This window comes from Microtus pennsylvanicus, chromosome 2 (assembly GCF_037038515.1).
Source record: "Microtus pennsylvanicus isolate mMicPen1 chromosome 2, mMicPen1.hap1, whole genome shotgun sequence".
Taxonomy (NCBI): Eukaryota; Metazoa; Chordata; class Mammalia; order Rodentia; family Cricetidae; genus Microtus; species Microtus pennsylvanicus.
The window spans coordinates 57,819,171-57,840,610 of NC_134580.1; the positions used below are offsets into that span (position 1 = coordinate 57,819,171).

General features: G+C 38.8%; 1 protein-coding gene across 1 annotated transcript in view; it reads right to left on the bottom strand.

Annotated features, from left to right (window-relative positions):
- Positions 1–17,607: 17,607 nt before the first annotated feature.
- The window catches only part of Emc2 (ER membrane protein complex subunit 2), a 33,039-nt gene continuing 29,206 nt past the window's right edge, over positions 17,608–21,440 (bottom strand). The window contains exon 11 of the mRNA XM_075961061.1: positions 17,608–17,970. Within this exon, the coding sequence (XP_075817176.1) occupies positions 17,884–17,970 (87 nt within the window). The 3' untranslated portion in view covers positions 17,608–17,883. The remainder of the gene's footprint in view (positions 17,971–21,440) is intronic.

Below are 21,440 nucleotides of genomic sequence, written 5' to 3' on the forward strand. Positions count from 1 at the left end.
GGTGACCTTTCTTAGCCCTCAGAGTATAAGCGGTCTGGAGAGCTGAGTAATGTTGACTATTACACAAGACTTCAGTCTGCCTGATTTATCAGCACTATTCTCAAGGTCCAACTGCCTCTAGGATGGTGACACACTCATAATTGGTTTCTAGCCATAAATAGGGGTCACGGAGTCTACAATTGGCGAACCTAAAGAAGCTAAGTAAGAAGGTGAACACAAGGAAAAACATATCGTTATCCTCTTGGATAAGGGAAGTAGACAAAATTGCCGGGAAGAAAAGTGGGATCTTGGGGGTGGGGTGGGAAGGGGGTAAGGGGAGATGGGGAGAGAAAAGGTAGAAGGGAAGGAGGGGGGACTTGGGGAAACAGGAGGATCGGGATAAAGGAAGGTTGGATAGGGGAGCACGGAACCACAATTCTTAGTTAAGGGACCCACTTTAGGGTGGGCAGGAGAATTGACCCTAGAGGGGCTCCCAGGTGCCCAAGCTGAGGTCCCCAGTTAGCTCCTTGGACAGCTGAGGATAGGGAACCTGAAATGACCCCATCCTAGCGCAATACTGACGAATATCTTGCATATCATCCTAGAACTTTCATCTGGCGATGGATGGAGATAGAGACAGAGACCCACACTGGAGCACTGGACTGAGCTCCCAAGGTCCCAATGAGGAGCAGAAGGAGGGAGAACATGAGCAAAGAAGTCGGGACCACGAGGGGTGCACCCACCCACTGAGACAGTGGAGCTGATCTACTGGGAGCTCACCAAGGCCAGCTGGACTATTACCAAAAAAAGCATGGGATAAAACTGAACTCTGAGCATGACGAACAATGAGGGCTGATGAGACGCCAAGGACAATGGCACGCAGTTTTGATCCTACGCAATCTGCTGGCTTGGTGGGAGCCTAGCCAGTTTGGATGTTCACCTTCCTAGATATGGACGGAGGGGGGAGGACCTAGGACTTACCACAGGGCAGGGAACCCTGACTGCTCTTTGGACTGGAGAGGGAGGGGGAGACGAGTGGGGGGAAGAGGAGAGGGGTGAGAGGAGGGGGAGAAGAGTGGGAGGAGGGGGAGAAGAGTGGGAGGAGGGGGAGGGAAAGGGGAGGCTGGGAGGAGGTGGAAATTTGTTTTTTTTTTTCTTTATTCTTCTTTTATCAATAAAAAAAATGCAAAAGAAAAAAAACTCATCTTTTAACCATGGAGTGAGAGGACACACTGTTGTTGATTATCTAAAACTCTACAAAGAAAATGTGCATTTAAATAAAATGAATGCTACACACCAGCAAAATCTGGTAATGAAGAAAGGAAACAGACATACAACCAAGGGAAATGTTTAAACTTTTCTCAAAATATTAGCAAGATTTGGGATCTAGTATACTGTAATGTATCTATCTCCTGAACATAGCCAAATGCTATTGTTTTGCTCATTATAAATCCATACAGATACACACTTGGCATTTTACTGCCACAAATATTGGATTAAATCACAGGTTTTATTCCACTAAACCAATTATTCTCATATAGTTAATTGTAAGACAAAGAAAACAGAACTAGCAGATACGTGACTGGTGAATTAATTTTCTTTAACATATAATTCAAAGAGGAAAATTCTAGAAACTTTTGACTCAGGCTGTTTGAGATCACACCCTGTCTACAGAAGGTATGTCCTATGACTCCTGTTTGGCAACTCACGAAACAGCTACAGTTGTTGGCAGTTGAATATTTACAATGTGTTTTTGAGCTGGCTTTTACCAGGTGACTATCCTATTTCATGAAATCCAAATCTGCCACAATGCTCAACGTCCCTCTGGTTAAGTCATACTGTGTAAAACACTGCCAGGAAGGAAATGGCAAGAGAACAGAGCTCTCAGCTTTAAGGAATCAAGAGCTAGGTACTGATTGACTCTCGTCATTAGGAACAAACAGAGGATTGGACTAAAAAGAAGCTGAGGAGTTTGTTGAAGGTCCTGGGTTTGAAACAAGGTATTGAGGGCAGTTGAACAATACTCAGAATTCACTGGAGAGGAAGAGGCTGGAGAATCTGTAAGGCTGGTCAGCCTGCCATTCCAGCTGAATTGGTAACTACCAGGTTCAGTTACAGATCCTATCTCAAAATCTGAAGTGAAGAATAATTGACGAAGCCACATAACATCAGCCTCAGGCCACCAACCACATGTGCACAAAATGTGCGCACACACCAGTACACGATGCCGCACACACATGTTGGGAAAAGTGAACCTCCAGATCCTGAATTTCTTGTAAACAACTTGTTTTCCTCTGCTCGGAGACTGCTTGCAGCTGCTCTGAGCACGAGACCCTCAAGAGTTCCTGATGGCAGGGGAGTGGTTTCTGGTGGGTTTGGCTGGGGCATGGCTATCAGTTAAGGATCCTTATATAAGCTGCCCCTGTACACAATAAAGGGGGACAATCTTGGGGCATTTCTGTTTCAAGAATTTTGGCATCAAGGATGACCTATGTCTCTGCCTGTGTGTCATTCTGAGTTTCAATCTCCAGCCCCTTCCCCGGTTCATGAACTGTATGGTAGCACAGGGAGCGCGGACGGGCGTGGTGCACTACATACACACACAATGACAAAAATAAATAAAATGGAAAGAGAACATTAGATCCTATTCCCAGTGTGCAAAATCCCAGATTCATTTGGTCTTGAGAAATAAAGGTCTGACATATATGGTAATGAATTGCCTCCCTTTCCTCATTTTCTAGTCTCTTGTGAGGAGTTGTATCTAATGTCTTCACACCTCTATGGCCAGTCTCCTATTTCCAAAGGATGTCTTAATCCAGGGCTCTGCTGCAGTGCTGCTAATCTCATTCACTTCCTTGCTACAAAGATTTAGTAATTTTTTGAGCCTCAGTGATGTTTTATGCCTTACATAAAACTGTGTGCTAAGTGGGTAAAATAATGTCATCATTTATAGATGTGCCAAAAACTGGTGCTCTTAGTTTTCTTGGTCTTAAGCTAATCTATTTGACAGTGTTATAAATCAAATAAAACTTGAATGTTCCCAAATAAAATTTCCAAGTGTTATCTTTGTATTAAATATTGGCAAGTATTCTCACATAAAAGCAACATCATCTTTAGCATGTATATTCATGGCATTAAGCGGATTTTTCATAAATGTTTCACATACCTTTCCTAAGAGCATTTGAAGATGCCAAATAGCCAAATGCTGGAGCTTTTAACAAAAAAAAAAAACTATAGACTTGAAATGAACATCTTTATCAGAATCTATGAATCAAATAATTTGAAAAATGCTAAATTATAACCATATACTTTATAAGCTGTGTATGCAAAATTAATGAGTATCCTTTTGTTGTTGTCCAAGTTTTCCTATTTATTGAGAGTTTTCACACTCCATAAATAGTATGGAAAATTAAAAAATCAAGTAAGAATCTTTTTTAAAAGACTTGTTGAGGTATCATAAGATCTGAATCTCGGAAAAGATATTTCCTCTGGTAGAAAATTAGGGTGATATTAGGGAATGCAACCCACTGCTGTGAAAAGTCTAGTTTAGTAAACTGTTTGCCACCTGATTTGAAAAAGAAACCTTCATTGGGTTGGTCTCACATATCAAGGTAGCATCTGTGGTGGCTTTCTCACTGCAATGCAAAGCTGAATAATTGTGGAAGGCCACGTGGTTCACAAATACTAAGACTTTTTAAAATAGAATTACTTTTGATCTACATCACAATGAACACTATAAGGCACAGAAAGGCTTTGGGATTTTATCCTACATTATGAGCTCTAGACGAACTCTGTGCCAAGAGAAGCACAAGCTCAATTCAGAGCTACGGAGGTCACTATCAGCTCTAGTCCTTCATCGTCCACCCTCAGAACAAAACAAACAAACAAACAAAAAAACAGCAATATCCAAAACCACCTTCAGTTCCCAGTCTTCCTCGAGTCCATGTCAACAGATGTTAACCGAGCATCCAGTATGTAGGATCTCTTCACATTTAAATGCTGGGAAGTGAACTGAGGGACTGAGTTCTCCTAGGCAGACACAACAGAGAGACCACTGACTCAGGACATGCAAAGGATTTTAAAAATACAGAGCTAAGCTTACAATGTTGACAAGAGTTTTTTTTTTTTTTTTCACCATGATATAACAGCCGACAGAGACAACTCTGGGAGAAGGCATGATTTTGGCTCAGAGCCCCAGAGGTTTCTACTCCTAGAGCCTGCCTCACTGCTCTGGTGCTTCCATGACGCAGTGCATCATGAGAGAAGAGTACATCTCGGAACACTTCTCACCTCCTGGCAGAAGCCCAGGAACCAGGAGAATAAATACACTGATACCAGTGAGCATTCTTCTTTTTTCCGTTTTATTTACTCTGGATTCCCAACCTATTGGATAAATACCATCCCATATTCAATGAATGAACACTCACTGCTTACAGGAATGATCAAGAGTTCAAAGAAGGCCTAGGTGATAGGGAAATCCTGTCTCAGAAACCTGGGGGAAAAGTCCCACTTGTTTTAAGTAAATGACACATTACATGATATTGATGATTCCTCTTTGGTAAGACCAATAAAATTCAGACGTTCTACACAGGCAATTTCCCATATTAAAATTCTAATTAAAAGTGCCCTGTCAACTGACAGGGCAGCATTATCTTGTGGGTTTTTATATTAGAAGAAAAGCCTGCCAAGGGTATAGAACAAGGGAACACAACCAGTTAGTTACGTTTTGTGTTCTTGGAATGAGTAGATGCAAGTAACAAGAGTAGCAAGAAGCCTCGGCTTCACTGCCAAGAAGTCAAGTTTAATTTGCTTTCTTTTCCCTTCTCTTCAACTGGCCCAAACACAAGTTCCACTGCAAATGCAACAACCAGCAAACACAGATGCCATCATAAATATATATTGCGCCAAGCAGGAAACCCTACATTGACGAACAACAGAGCTCCCCATGGCAACTGCAAGATACTCTGGGTAGCGTAAAGCCTTAAAGCTATATTATAAATAAAACGTATATATCTTTTAAAACTGAAAAGTAAGTTTGGGTTTTTTTTTTTTTTAAACCACTGACATTTACTGTAACTTGGTGGATAATTTTTCTGTCTGGTTCATATTCTTAGCAGTTTGGGACATTTCATAAATCTTTCACTCTGAATTTCTGCAAACCATAGCTGCTATCAAGGAGTTCCTGCTGTGCTTTAAACAAAATTTGTCATATTCAATTAAAAATAAACCCAACATACAACTCTCAAATGTTGCTAATTAAATTCACAGTCTGATAACCTCATTTTGAGTGTTGAGAAGTTTAACACTTCTTTGATATTCCTCACGGACATCAGCTGGCATGGAGACAAATCAGCACACTTTAGAACCAGTATATGTCAGAGGAGAGGGAAATTGAAACAAGAGGCATTCTTACTTGGGGCATTTGCTCTAATCTGTAGAAAGCATGTGTACAAGATACCAGAGAAGGAAACACTGTTTCAATAAGGAATCTGTACTCAGTGGATCATCCTGTAAGAAATATCATTTGCCCTCAAATGTTCCAACCTCAAATAAAAAAATTCCAGTTGTTACATGGTGCCATTTGCAAGAAAGATGAGGAACGAAGATTTTTTTTTTTCAAAACTAGAACCAAGGCTCCTGACCATTGTAAATTTCTTACTTAGGTTTCAAATTTTTTTTTGATGTTTATGAAATCTATCACAATGACTAGTACATACCAATGCATTTTAGCACTGCCTACTTTGACAGCTGGGAGAACTCAACAGTAGTGTCTCTATTAAAGGCCTTTATACCTATGAATAATTTTTAAAACCAGTCCTCTTTAATATTTATTTTGTTCCAAGTAAATGTATGTATTACTTCTGCCTATACATTTCTTGTTCTTCTCATTGCTGTGATGAAAGCAAATTCAAAGAAGGGTTTTGTTTGTTTGTTTTACATTCATGCTTTAAAAAGGAATATTGCCCATCATGACAAAGGCATGCCAGCAGGAACATGAGGTCACATTCCCAAACAATTAGGAAGCAGAGTTTGGAAAGGAGGTAGATGTTGCTTATGGGACCCTAAATCCTGTCCCCAGTGACCGACTTCTTCCAGGGTCTTACTTCCTGTCCTCCGTGACTTACTTCCTCCAGGGACCTACTTCCTCCAAAGAAGCTCCATACTACAGGTTCCATAAACTTCTAAAACAGACCCCAGCTGAGCACTAGGTGTTCAAACACATGGGGGTATTCCAAACTTAAACTACAATACTATTTGAAAGGCCACAGGGACCAAATAAAAGCATTTTTAAATTTACTTTGTATAAGCATTTGGAAATGATTCCTAGTGGATTACAGGTTGATCTGCATCCAAAATGCAAATTTCCAGCATCAAAGATTATTCAGTGTCTATACCCTCAATTAATACAGTTACACTTATAAACCCATTGAACACACTAAGGATAAAGGATGATGTATTGGTTAGACATACACATATGCACTGCTTTATACAAGTTATTTAACTAATAATCATATGTTAAAATTAATGCTAAGTTTATTGAATCGGGCATTAAAAGTTGTAAATCTTGAACTTGATTTGTTATTTATCTCACATGGAAAGATAAAGTGAATTGCTGAATCTAGAATAATTAAATAAAAATATATCCATCAAATACACAACAACTTTAAGAACGTTTCATGTTAAAAAGGAAGAATATATATCTATATCTGTTGTAATACGGAGCGGCGGTGGGGCTGCGTCCCCAAGACCCCAGCCACCTGGCTCGGCTAGCTTATGCCCCAAAATAATTACACAGACACTGTATTCATTTAAACACTGCTCTGGCCCATTTCTACCTAGCCTCTTCTAGGCTAATTCTCACATATTAATTTAGCCCATTTCTAATCATCTGTGTAGCGCCCCTAGGTGCGCTTACCGGGAAGATTCTAGCCTAAGTCCATCCTGGGTCGGAGCTTCATAGCGTGCGTCTTCCCTGGAGCAGGTAGCATGGCGTCTCTCTGAATCGTCTGCTCAGGAGAGGAGAGCTGCGGAGTCTGACCTCACTTCCTCTTCCTCCTGGCATTCTGTTCTGTCTACTCCTCCCACCTATCTTCTAACCAATGAAATGGGCCGAGGCAGTTCCTTTATTGCTTAGCCAATGAAATCAACAGATTGATATATGACACTCCCACATCACTTCCCCTTTTTCTGTTTAAACAAAAAAAGGAAGGCTTTAACCTTAACATAGCAAAATTACATATAACAAAACAGTTATCAAGTAAAAGTTACATCAGAAACATTTATACATATAACAAAATTAACCGTAAATCTCTATCAATAAAGCAAAATCTATACTAATGCAAATTATTCATGTCTATATCATATCCCCCTTTAAATGTAAAAGAACGTTTATAAACCATATTTGGGAACATGGGCGCAGTTTTTTCTCTCCAAACTGCTTCCTGCTGAATGGGGGCGTCGTTAATTAGGTCTTTCATGGTATAACCTGTGTGCTAGTTTCATCTCAGTTGGCAGTTGAGCGAAGCAATTTTCTGAGGGCGTTCACAGGAACCTTTCGGGAGGTCGTGGTCTATCATTCCAAATCGGGATAGAAGAAATCCAAAGGGTCTGGTCCTCTGTGAAAACAAAAGAAGAATCTCTTTTCCAAAGTATCATATCCTTAGATCCAAATTCTGAAATCGTAATACCCTTATATCCATTCTGGTTTAGCTTGGCAGCCCATGTAATGAAATGTCTCTCTGTACTTAGCTCCTTCACAGTCAAAAATTTTAAAGAAAACACAATGTACATAATCCAGACTCTCTGTGAATTTTTCATTTTTACGCGGCTTATTTTTCTTTATTTTTTTTAATCTCTTAACTATCTGTACTCTGTCTCTTTAAAGACTTTACTTTTACTTTTTTCTTTTTAAACCATTAACTTTATTCTCTGTATTCTTTTTCTTCTCTCTCCCAAGCCTACGTACATTCATCCAACAGTGTGACTCATTTAGTGGTCTGAATCTGTCCTATTGTGAATCTGCAATTTTTTACTATCCAGGAGCACTTTTGATTTGCGTCTTTAAATCACTAGGCGCTTAAGAATCTAATCTGTGACATTCCTAGGTTAACTTTTTGCTTTTTGAGCGTACATCTGTGGACCAGGCTGTCTTTGAACTCTCAGAGATCCGCCTGTCTCTGCCTCCCAGGCATTGGGATTAAAGGAGTTTGCTACTACTTGAACTCACAGACATCTGTTTGTCTCTGCCTTTTAGGCACTGGGATTAAAGGCGTGTGCTACCACACCTTGAAGTCACAGAGGTCTAACTCCCTCTGCCTCCCAAGTGTTGGGATTAAAGGTGTGTACACACAACAACTCTCTTCCTTTTTTTTTTGTTTTTTGCTTTAAGAACTTCAACTTTCAGCTTGCATATATTTTTAACACACTTTAAACCATTCAGAAATTTTCTCTGTCTTTGAATCTCTCTTTACTGCATATCTCTCTGTTTTTCTGACCACATGAGTCTTTAATTTGCCAAGCAATATCAGTAGGACTGAAGGCGTGGCTTTGCCAGCTAGATCCAGTCCATTCCTTAACTTTCCAGCCTCATGGCATTTCAAGGTCCCTGCCAGCCAGCGAGCTACAACAGACAACACTCAAGTCCTCTCTTGGTAGCCGGCCCTCCTGCCTCAAACAGTCAGAGTTTGCCCTGGCAGGATGGCCCAGAAAGCCGGCATTTTTAAATGGCACAGCTTTTTTCCTGCTACGGCTGAAAACCGAAAAGCATGTGTTCAGCTTTTCATCAACACTGTTTAAGTGTTTTGTGGCAGGACCTCTTAATGAGCCGCAGGGTTTTGCAGCTAAAGCTGAGTCAGGAAGCCTCTCTTAGATGAGTGCGCTTGCTTGCCTCTAGCAAGCAGAGTAGACCCAAGAAATCGCTACTATCAATAAAACATGCTTTACTCTTTTCCAAGCTTTTTCAGGCTTTCTGTGGATTCAGTTGGCCACACGTCTGGGCGTCATCTTGTAGTAATAGGGGGCGGCGGCGGGGCTGCGTCCCCAAACACCCCAGCCGCCTGCCCTGCCCGGCTAGCTTATGCCCCAAAATAATTACACAGACACTGTATTCATTTAAACACTGCTCTGGCCCATTTCTACCTAGCCTCTTCTAGGCTAATTCTCACATATTAATTTAGCCCATTTCTAATCATCTGTGTAGCGCCCCTAGGTGCGCTTACCGGGAAGATTCTAGCCTAAGTCCATCCTGGGTCGGAGCTTCATAGCGTGTGTCTTCCCTGGAGCAGGTAGCATGGCGTCTCTCTGAATCGTCTGCTCAGGAGAGGAGAGCTGCGGAGTCTGACCTCACTTCCTCTTCCTCCTGGCATTCTGTTCTGTCTACTCCTCCCACCTATCTTCTAACCAATGAAATGGGCCGAGGCAGTTCCTTTATTGCTTAGCCAATGAAATCAACAGATTGATATATGACACTCCCACATCATATATCCATATATAAAATGATGTTTCACAATTATTCCAACATCTGGCATAATTTTGTATAAAAGCATGACCACCTTTTGCAGTTGAAAATAACACCAACCTAGCTTGTGGGTTCTATAATTTAAAGAATTTAAAACTCTAGGTGGCACACTTCCACAGGCTTATGAAAGGAAAGGTGTAGAACTGAACATGAAGGTTTTATTTTTGTTTCAAATCAATGACTGTTAAATTATGCATTTAAACTAAGCAACTAACTTTAAGATTCATTAATATATCAATTACAAATACAATGCTATTAACCCAAGTTAATACCACAAAATATGCTATAGAGTAGTCAATGTTTCCTTGTGGAAAATTAAAGACTTTGATCAAGAATGGCAAACCCATAGCAGTTCCTACCTCAAAATGAAAAAAAAGGAACTATTTCAACACATTTAACTGTACTACCTTCAAGTTTTTCTTTCTGATCTCTATAATAATGCTTTTGTGCAGACATTGCAGTCATATGGGGTATGCATCATTAACTGTGCTATTTTAAAATTATTCTGCATATTCATTAAAAACAATATCATAGCTGCCAGGTGGCTGTGAGACGCACCCACTGGTGATACTGAGACTGCAGGGTACATTTGCAGTGCAGACTCTTGACTGCCTTTGGTGATCAACTGTTTGGTACCATGTAGAAGGTACTATTTGAAGCTCCTTTTAGTAAGGCATTTATGTGTGTGTGTGTGTGTGTGTGTGTGTGTGTGTGTCTATGTGTGTGTATGTATGCATGTGTATCTTAAACATTTTTGGTGCCACTCTGACTCCCCAACTAAAATTTTTAATTTTAAAAATGATAGGCTTCTGTATTCTAGCAGTTTGCTGTAAGTCACTGAGAAGTTACCAAACAATGGGGCTGTACTGTCTCTCATCCTCTCTGACCTACTGAGAATGACAGGTAGGCCAATAACATGAAATTAGATCCAAATTCAGCAGTCATTTGAGCCCAACATTTGAAATCAGTGGTTCCTCATTACCACTCTGGAGACCTTCAATTTGATTTCCAATTGATGTGGACAGCAGACACTGTTACCAAGTGGTTTCACAAGATGTTACCTTTTCATATAATTCTTACTCATTTGCCTAAAAGGTCCTTTTTTGTGATTTCTTGCAATGTGCTTCTAATTTAGTTTTTCCCATATCAAAATCTATTATAAATCATGGAACACGACTAAAGAACTCAAGGTTCTTGCTTCCTGCTGTGTTCACTGTAATACAAAGCTTGCATCTTCTGTACCTCATGATGATGAATGACTACAGCTGGGTACAAAAAAAACTGCAAATAAGAAATATATTGATGTGTACTTATATACATATAGACAGATGCTTACATATGATCACCAATGCCTGCTTTATTAATGTCTAAGGTTAAGGATGCTATTAAAGACAATCAACATAATTAAATAGTTAAGACCAACTTCTGCAAAATTAAATAGCAATATACTTGCTTATATACTATTTTTAAATTTAAAAAATACTCCAAGATATAAAAAACATATACCTCATTTATGTATGGTACTACCTAGGGTGGAAAGGTTTGTGGTGAAAAAGTTTGAGTTGAAATAAGAAGAAAATAAAAACAGAAAAAGAAAATATAATAAAATGAATATTAAATAAAAAACACTTTAAGAAGCAAAGAGCACAGCACTAAGCTTCTTCTACTCTCCACTGTCCAAAAAAAAGTCTAGATTAACAATGGCTTTTCAATTTTAGTGGCTCTCAGGATTACCTTACAGATATGTTAAAACCTAAATTGCCAGGAATCAAACACAAATTGAACGGTGTTGAAAAACTTGATAAAGCGTTTGCCTAGTGTGTACAAGGTCAAGGCCCTGGATTTGATCTCCATCAAACTCCAAGTAAAAATCACATATAAACCATTGGACTGTATTTCCCATCTAGTAGATCCAGGTAGGAGGGTTCCTTCTTCAATCTATCCATACGTACTCAAGAACCATCATTTAATGCTTCTTTAAACAGAATACATTTTGGAAGAGACTCCCCCTTGCAATTTCTTTTGCTAAGGAACAAAGTGAAGATATGAGGTTAGTTATTCTGGAAGTATATATGTAAATGTGAATAATGCATTTTCTTCTGTGTGAAGGGCATTCAGTGCAGGGCCTTGCACATGCTAGGCCAACAAAACAACAGAGTTGCATCCCGTCCTTTGTTTGTGAGAGGTCTTTGTTGCTCAGGCTGGCCTGGAACACAAAATTCTCCCACTTCCACTTCCAGAATGGTACTTTCCTAATTTGTTCACATATGTACTAATGCAGGCACCACGCAGGGAGGATATGATGAAAAAAACTGTCTCCCATTCATGGAGTCAGACAATGTACTGAGTGTTTAGATAATCACCATAAATCATGAAGTTGTAAATGCTCCAATAGAAGGTACATAGTATATGAATCTGTTTAGGAGCTAACCATTTTATATTTCTATGAGCAATTTATGAAAGCCAGGTACTTAGTGCTTTCCGTTACATTTTATGTATCCTAGTAGGTGTCCAGCAGTATCTCACAGCACACCTTTAAGCTGCACATAACCAGTAAGAGGTATGTTAGACAACTGTACCAAGTTTTCTGTGAAGTGTCTAAACTCCTCTGCATGCTTCCTCCCTGCATTATTTCATAAGTTGTGAAAGTTCTTTATATATTGTGGAATAAGCATTTTGAGTTGATGTTTACAAAGCTTTTGTTTATAGCTTCCATTATCATCCTATTTAATAGGGTCTTTTATAGAATGAGTTTTCAATTCTGACAATGTTCAACTAAAAAAAAGAACTTTGCTGTCACTTGGAAGGATCTTCGATTAACTCTTTCTCAACACTTCCTTCTTCATTTTCTCCTAAGTTTTATAGTCTCACATTTTAATGGCCCATAATGAATTAAATTGTTTATAAAGTAGGTTTTGGCACAGAAGTTTTTGCTGTTGCTTTTGTTGATCGTCTGACTAATCCAGTGTATTTAAAAAAAAAAACTGTCCCAAGACAATTCCTCCATTGTCTTGAACACTACTGTCAAAAATCAAATTTCCATATAGCTATTGGTCTGTGGTTATCTTATCCCACTGATGTACGTGTTTGGCACCCAAGGAAAGAGTCCTGTCGCGGCAGCTCGCGTCTTAGTATACTGTATGACGATCCTTCAATTTCACTGTTCTCAAGTGCTTCTGTGCCTCTTCAGTGGCTGCTTCATACACTTTAGAATCACCGTGTCACCCTGCAACACACGCACAGTCTCGGCAGAAATCACATGAAATCTATAGAACCACTTGGGAAAACTAGTGTTAGAATGGTGAGGCCTCCAATCCACAAAAATGTGTTTCCACTGATGTTTTATTAGTACTAGCCATTTTTAGCAAGTAAATCTTGTTTTGTTTAACTAAAGAAAAGGTTTTATTTGGGGTACCGACCTTTGATCTGCGATCTTACTAAATTCATATATGAGTCCAGGAAATTCTTGGTGATTGTTTGGGATTTTGTTAAGGACAAACTTATTACCTGGAAATACATGCAGTTTTCTTCCTTCCTTTTCAGTGTAAAAGTCTTGCATTTCCTTTTCCTATGCTGATGTGGGGTTCCCTTCTGTATGCTGTGAATACCATTAGTTAATAAAGAAACTGTCTTAGGCCTGTGATAGGGTAGAGTAGAGCTAGGCACGGAAAACTAAACTGAATGCTGGAAAAAAGCAGGTGCAGTGAGGGAGAAGCCATGAAGCTGCCACTGGAGACAGTTGCGCCGGAACCTTGCCTGTAGGTCAAAAGCCTCATGGTAAAATATAAAATAGGCCTGGAGGGATGGCTCAGCCGTTAAAGGCTGGGCTCACAACCAAAAATATAAAATATAAAATAATGGAAATGGGTTAATTCTAGCTGTAAGAGCTAGCTAACAATATGCTTAAGCCATTGGTCAAACAGGATTGCAAGTAATATAGTTTGTAGTAATATGAAGCGGCGGCGGGGCTTCGTCCCCAATACCCCAGCCGCCTGCCCGGCTAGCTTATGCCCCGAAATAATTACACAGACACTGTATTCTTTTAATCACTGCTTGGCCAATTAGCTCTAGCCCTTACTGGCTGATTCTGATATCCCGATCAACCCATCTCTAATAATCTGTGAGCACCGGTCTTACTGGGAAGATTCTATCCTAAGTCCATCCTGGGTCGGAGCTTCATGCGTGCATCTTCCCTGGAGCGGGGAGCATGGCGTCTCTCCGAGGCGTCTGCTCTGGAGAGGAGAGCTGTGGAATCTGACCTCACTTCCTCTTCCTCCCAGCGTTCTGTTCTGTTTACTCCTCCCACCTATCTCCTAACCAATGAGAGCCAAGCAGTTTCTTTTTATTTAACCAATGACCTTCCTCCATCAATAGTTTGTGTGATTATTTTGGGAGTCTTGGCGGCCGGGAACACGCACAAGGCTACAACACTATGTCATTCAGTGTTTAAATGTACAACACCTCGTTGAAAAAAACTTGTAAAAGTGAGCGGTCTTTACTCCCAGTCTTACAGAGACTATATTTAGTTTTCATCATTAAATTGCTGTAGATTCTATTCACAGAGTTGGAAAAGTTTCCTTTCGTTTCTGAGGTTTTATTTTAAACCATAAATGGGAACTGAAGCTTGTCAAATGCTTTATATTGATTGAATATTTTTTCTAGTACAAAATATATTGGTTTTCAAATATTGAATCAGGCTTACAACTCTGGTGTAATTTGTGCTCATATTCTGTATATGTACTTATAAAGTACTAATCTCTATTTAATGTGTCAGAGACACTGAACATTAGGGTGCACAGGAGTGCAACTATTACAGAGCATAGGGAGCTTATATAAAAGTCCGGATTCTAACTGCAAAAATGGTACCAAAAGCCTGTATGTAAATTTTACAGAGGAAAAAAACATTAGATTTGTAAAATGTTAGGGCTACACCTAAATTAACAGTCCTGCTACAATATCAATTTCTTGTTGATAATTCACTGTGGTTCTGTTACGGGAGGTCCTCCCACTCCTCCAGCCTACTCCACCGCTGAGATACCAGCCCATTGGGGCGTGGTCTCTCTCCCTTTAAAAAAGCGGCCACTTCCCTCTCCTCTCTCTCTTCACTTCCTGCTCCGCCGGCGGCGACTAGACTTCCTTCCTGGTTGCGCAGAGGACTGACGGTGATCTGTAAGATTTTTCCCCTTTAAATAAATACCACCCTATTAATCATAATTCCAAACTGGTATGGCATTGTTTATGACTTACGCCTTCATGGTTCTGTAGGAAGAATCTCTGCCCTATTTTTCACAATTTCTGCTAAGTCTTCAAGTATCTTGAAATGAAATACTACTAAAGAAAATTAATTACAAGTACACAAAACAATGAATATGAATTTGGGGGAAGACAATTTTGCCTATAATAGGAGGTTGACTGTCAGGGGTGAGCAAGAAAACAGAGAGCATCAGAGGCTCAAAGGGAAAGAGCATGAAAGCACTTCTATCCTGAAATAGTTCTGACTACGAATAATCTCCTCCCCCTCCCCGCCACACACACCATCCCTCAAACAGGAAAACGCATTACCAGGCAGACACATACATAAGGCATCACAAACAACTGTGATCTGATCATTTATGACACTCCATTCTACCACAAACTACATTAATTTCTCTGAGCTTCAAATTTATAATATTTATTTTTATTTTGTACGTATGGGTGTTTTTGCAGGTATGTATGAATGCATGTATGCGCATTCCTGGTGCTCACGGGAGCCTGAAGGAGGAGCCAGATGCCATGGCAGTGGTTAGAGAGGATTGTGAGCTACATGTGGTACTGGGAACTGAACCTAAGTTCCCTGCAAGAGTAATGAGAGCTCTTAACAGAGCCAACTCTCCAGTCCCCAAATTTCTTTCTTGAAATGAAGTTTAAGTTTCAAAATCACTCCTAAAATCCTAATTTTAGGAAAAGAAGCTAACTTGAGAATAACTGGACTACTGTTCACAGACTAAGTCCATCCTTGAAATAGTTACTCACCGACAGTTTGACAATACGCTTTCAGTGCACAGCAGCACTGACCTCACATTTCTATTTGTTTCTATCTTCTGTGCCCAGAAATGGATGTTCTTATGATTAAAGGTCAGAAGACAGCCCTTAAGAAAAGATCCTGTCTGCTGGATGAGAATGCAAGGTGCTGACCGGCAATGAGATGCTTTTCTGTTATACGGAAGCATCTTCTTGCTTTAAGATAGTTTATGTGAAGCAGCATTTTGGATGTGTCAAACCTAAGTCCCCGAGAGCAGTGGGTATATCAGGAACATCCACGGTTGGAGTCTCAAACAACTGAGTGGATGTTTCTCGCGCAATAGTAAGCACAGCAGTGGCTGCGGCCCCTTGCTGGTCAGGCGTGTGGCAGGGCAGCCCAACGCTGTCTAACTTGTGCTCCCTCTCTGAAGCGGAACTGTCATTCTCTCACTTGCCATTCCGCAGTTCTAAACAGCGTGGGAACTCGAGGCATTTTTCTGACATTCAAGAGCAGGAAAGGAGGCAAAAATCATCACTTCACCAACTTCACCGTTTCCATTGGAAGCAGGGTCTTTTCAGCAAGCTTCTGTTCATTTCACTGGCCTAACCTTGTCAGATCTCACACCTATCGCTGTTACCACACATCATCCGTGCCTAAATCCATGTAAAACACAAAACCTGAGCTTCTCAGTTGCATTAAGAGTCCAGATCATGTCCAGTGCTCAATAGCCACGACTAAGAGAGCCAGACAAGACAGCAAATGCTTTCCATCCAGCAAAAGCTGTCTTACCTGACTGCTGACCCTAAGGAGCAAACCAGCTCTGCTCCCTATGAGTTACGATACCTCCTCTGGATTCTCATCTAATCCCGAGGAAAGGAAGTTCTGTCACTACCTGAACAAAGTAACTCACTGTAAATAAAGAACAGAGATCGTCAGTGCACCTAAGCAGAAACTTATAAATTACTACTATTAACAATGTACTTCAAAGTACTTGGCAGGAAGTTACTTTAAAAATGACTTTAAAAAATAAAAGGAAACCAAGGTAAGCAGCTAGAGGAAGAACTAAATTACTTACCACACAAATACAAGTGCAGAAGTAAATTCTTCTCCAGTGACTGGTGGGGAGGACAGGAGAGGGAGAAAAGGTAATGGGACAATGTGCAGGCACTAAGTTCTTTATGGCAAACATAAACGTTTCATAATGCTGGAAATGCAGGTAGTAGGTTTGTGTACACAGAAAGTAGATCTTCATGCTCACAGATCAGTAGTGGAAAATTGTCTTCACCTGGACAGAGTTAGTTCACAGAAGATACCATGTTTCCATTCATGACCCATGAGAGAATAAAGTGAAAATACCTATAACACTGAAGTTTAGATGAAACATTAAAAATAATTTACTGGTACAAAGAATTATTAAGAGTTAAAACTGGCTGGTAATGAAGACAGTTGCTGATTTTCTACACAAGCCCTAGTGACAGATGGTGAATACAGAGCCCTGAATAGACAGCTGCCGAGTACTTAGTGCTCAGTCTTCTCTAACCTATATGCGAAATGCTGCTGAAGGCAGAATAATGGCTATGGACCACAAAAAAAAAAAAAAATGACAAGAAACTGTAGTAAGGAGGTGACTGTATATGAGAACTGTAATAATTTTATTCCTAAAGACAGTTTAGATTTTTCCCTTCACCCCCAAAAGTAAGTAGTCCCAGTGATAACAGTATCTTTCACTGATATTTCTATGATCCTAAACATATTTTCTATATTTCACAACTAAAGTTTTAATAAACACAATGTGTAAAAAGGCCCATTTTACCTTCAAAACATTTTATGGACAAAATGTATATATCAAAAAAAAATTTCAGAGATATTACCAACTTTAGAGAATGGCATAATTTAAGCAAGACTTATTATTAGATCAAATTAAAATAATAAACATTCACACAGGCCACAAAATCCAGTCTGTCACTATAAAACATTCAAGGTAACTTGTTTCTGCAAGCTATAAATTTTGTAAATTTATCAACACCAATGAGAAGAACTTAGCTGACAAACGAGCTCTATAATAGCATACTAATTACAATATAACAAAAGAAACCTGGATTTTCATGCATGAGTTTAATAAATCATGGTTTATTTTTTAGGTAAATGGGGGCAACAAGAAGACAGATATACAATCAATAGGTCTTGAATCTCTCTTCCATGGACTCCCTCCAACTCCCTGCTTATCAATACAAGGCAAGTTGAGGTTTATTTAAACACATTCTTTATAACTGACCTCTTCAAAGAAAATGAATGCAAACAGCACTTGGCATTTAGTAAATAAGTCACAGGCCAAGACGTTCAGCTGTACAGTTTTGAAATCTAATGTCAAAGAGTCTCTGCAACCTTAAGACTGAGTGATCTGCAATGTTTCCAACATGTCTTCAACTGCCTTAAGAGAGTATTTGGTTTCCTTCTTACTTCGACCTGCAAACTAATTAGAAAGAAAAAAAAGGAATTCAATTAGTCTCAAAATCACTGCAAAGTTCAAACATCACACTCATCATTATATTTTATTGCTAATAAAAATATGATTACATCATCTGTGTGCAATCACATGTGTTTTTCAATACAACAAACCCAGAGTTTTACGGACATTTGCATTAAATATTTCACTACATGTACTTGGGCAGTTTAAGCTGATTTTAATTAGTATGATAACCTATAAAGGCTTAGATTGGATTTGAAAACTACCCTAGATCCAGACTCTAAAGCATTTATGGACCACTGTATAACTTAAAGGAATTTTAAGCCATACATATAGAGGGCAGCAGTTGCTATCTACTTGCCTACCATACAAACAGATGTTTGGAATGTCAAGCAAGTGCACAAATGAAAGGACTTTAAGCATTTCAAAGTAAAAGTGCACACACTTTAACATTATTTAGAATAGGTCACATTTTTAACGTCTCAGATTTGTTAGTTAACTGGATGATATGTTTCTTGTTTATTCAGATTAGAATTTATAGTGAAAACCAAAAACAATATATTAAGTTCTAGGTTCGTGTATACAAAAGTAAATTCACAATACTTTAAATTTCAAAACTCATGGACTTAAATCACTGGGGAATCACTGCTTAATACCCCATGCTGATTTCAAAATGAGTTTTCTAACTGTGCTGACAGTCACTACCGTTTACATTAGCTTGATTAAACACAACAGAATTACCAGATAAATGATTGCTTCTATGAGGGAGGGGGAAGTCTATTCTACCTGTAGTCCTTACTTTCCCATGGTCAAAGGATTGATTAAAATGTGGTATTAACAACATCTAGTAATTCTAACACATTTTCCAGCAACTACCTTATGACAGTAAGTAATACTTGATTTACTATGTGTTTATTTCTTTCGTAATTTCTGAATTTGGCAAACTATTCATGACCTGTCTAGAAAGACGGGATGAGCACACAGGTAAAAGGAGCACAGGCTTTGTGACTGTCACCTCCTCTGACCTGCCTATGCTCACGGTCACTCCTCCAGCATTAGGTGCTGCATCTTAGAGTCTACTTGGCAGAAGGGACATGTTAGCAATGGTACTGTAAACACAGGCACCCTGCCTTCCATAATGCAACATATAGCTTAAGGAAGGGAAGTGGGAAAAATAGCAGTTATGGCTATGAATTATGGCAACATCATATTTAAAACTTCGTGAAAATAATTTCTCTTAGCAATTAAAGATTATAGAGAAGGTACACTCCTTACCCTATCATCCAGTTGATAAATTTACCTTTGTGGGATTTGTCAAGCACAGAAAGGCTTTTCTTTTACTGCTCATTCAGTATAAACAGGAATGGCTCTAAGCACAACATTTATGGACTGATTTTGATAAAAAGTCTTGACAGGTTGGGGGAAAGGGTATAAAACAATTATTCTAATTTATTATTCTATAATTATTCTAATTTTATCTTAAGAGCAAAGTGAAAATAAAAATTTGGGGACACCTTAGCATCTATTTTTAAATATAGGATTGCTAAATTTACATATAAATATACTTTCAAAAGTAAAAGCATGGTTCTTCAAAGTTAGCTGGTAAAAATACAGACATTAAGATAGTGTCACCACTACTGACAATCACTACAACTTAGGACAAACCGAGTTACCTCAAACGTATGTCAAAAGACATTTAAAAAGTTGCAAATATAAATCTATCATTCCAAGTTCTTCCTGACACACAATTATCTAGTCTATTCCAGAATTATATGGCAATTGAACTGATTAAGCCAGGATCTCATTTTTTCCTCAAATCATGATTTAATTTTCCATTTTCCAAAAGGGCAGTAATAGATCCAGTTGGACAGTCATAATAACATATGGATCTGAGACAGACAAATTTAACAGTATATACAGAAAGTGTTGATCTGGAAAATTGTCAGCAGATTTACAAGAAACTTCCAGAGCACTAAACCAATATCTGTTCTCCTCAACACACTACACCAATTAGTTAAAGAGCAAGCAGTGGCCACGTTTTGTTTTATTAAGAGGAAGCAAAGAAAAACTGCTGATAAAACCCCATTTTTTCAAATTTATAAATATGTAGAAAAACACTGCAGTGACAAATATATATTTTATGTTTTATACTGGTTTATATGTCTTGATACACGTTCCTAAATTCTCAAATGGCTCTTAAAGCTTTATCTAGATACAAGAATGTGGGTCTGGAAGTTCTACTTCTCAGATCATTCAGATCCTGTGTTTACCCCAGTTATACTCATGTGAGCAAACTATTCATGCCCGGCTTGTGGATCTTAATTAAAACAACAACGACAAAACTTATCAGAAAGAACATAGGAACAACCAAAAATAAAAGCCTCATTCTCAAATGTAAAGCCAGTGATGCATCCACTGTAACATCAGTGAAACACTGTCCTTGTGGATCACCCAGTAAGAGTGAGAAATTGAGCCAGATATAGGGATGTATACCTATACTCTCAGTACTCTGGAAGCTGAGTCAGGAGGACTATGTGCTGGGTGGTGGTGGCGCATGACTTTAATCCCTGCAGTTGGGAGGTAGAGGCAGATAAATCTCTGTGATTTCGAGTCCAGTATGGTCTGCAGAGCTAGTTACAGGACAGTCAAGCCTATACACTGAGAAACTTGGTCTCAAAAAACTACACACACAAAAAAATGTATTCATGTCATATCAAAAGTCAATTCCTGGGTAGCCATTTCTAATAAATCTAAATAATCATATATTGTACACACCATCACCTTGTGTTGTTATATTGTTCCTATCTTTAAAACACATATACATACACATACAGAAGAGATTTGGGCTATGCCAACTACATTTACAGAAACACAGACTAGATATTTATAAGTATTCTGAGTCATAGTATGCTAACAGAATAATATTTTCTATGATATATAACATATATAAATAAAGAGTATTTTCAACAGTATAATTAGGAGGCAAAGAACATTTTTAATAGTCCCAAACTTCTCTAGCTAAGGATTGCTAAAACAACATTAAAACAAATGAACACAAGAGAAAAATCAGCCCTCAAATAACACATTTCAAAAACATCATTCACAAGCAATTTTCTAAACATTCCAATGAGATCCTGTGGCCAATGGCAGCAGGATCTGCAACAGAGAACCAGCTCTATGTTGGAGCAATGAAGAGAAGAGATTCTAAGACCTTAATAAATCAAAAAAGAAAAAAAAATTACCAACATTAGTCTCCCAAAGAGTAATACTTGAGTTGATGAATCTACAGATAGCCTAAAAAGGTTGGAAAGTGTCTTCAAACCTCCAAATCATAGGCACGTCAGAAAGCTCATGTAAATATGATTAAACGAATTGAACAATGTAGGACTTCAAACACGCAGCCAACACCTCTGGTTCCCAAAGCATAAACATTTCAAAACTCAAAGAAAATACTAAAATCTGAAAGCAAACTGAAT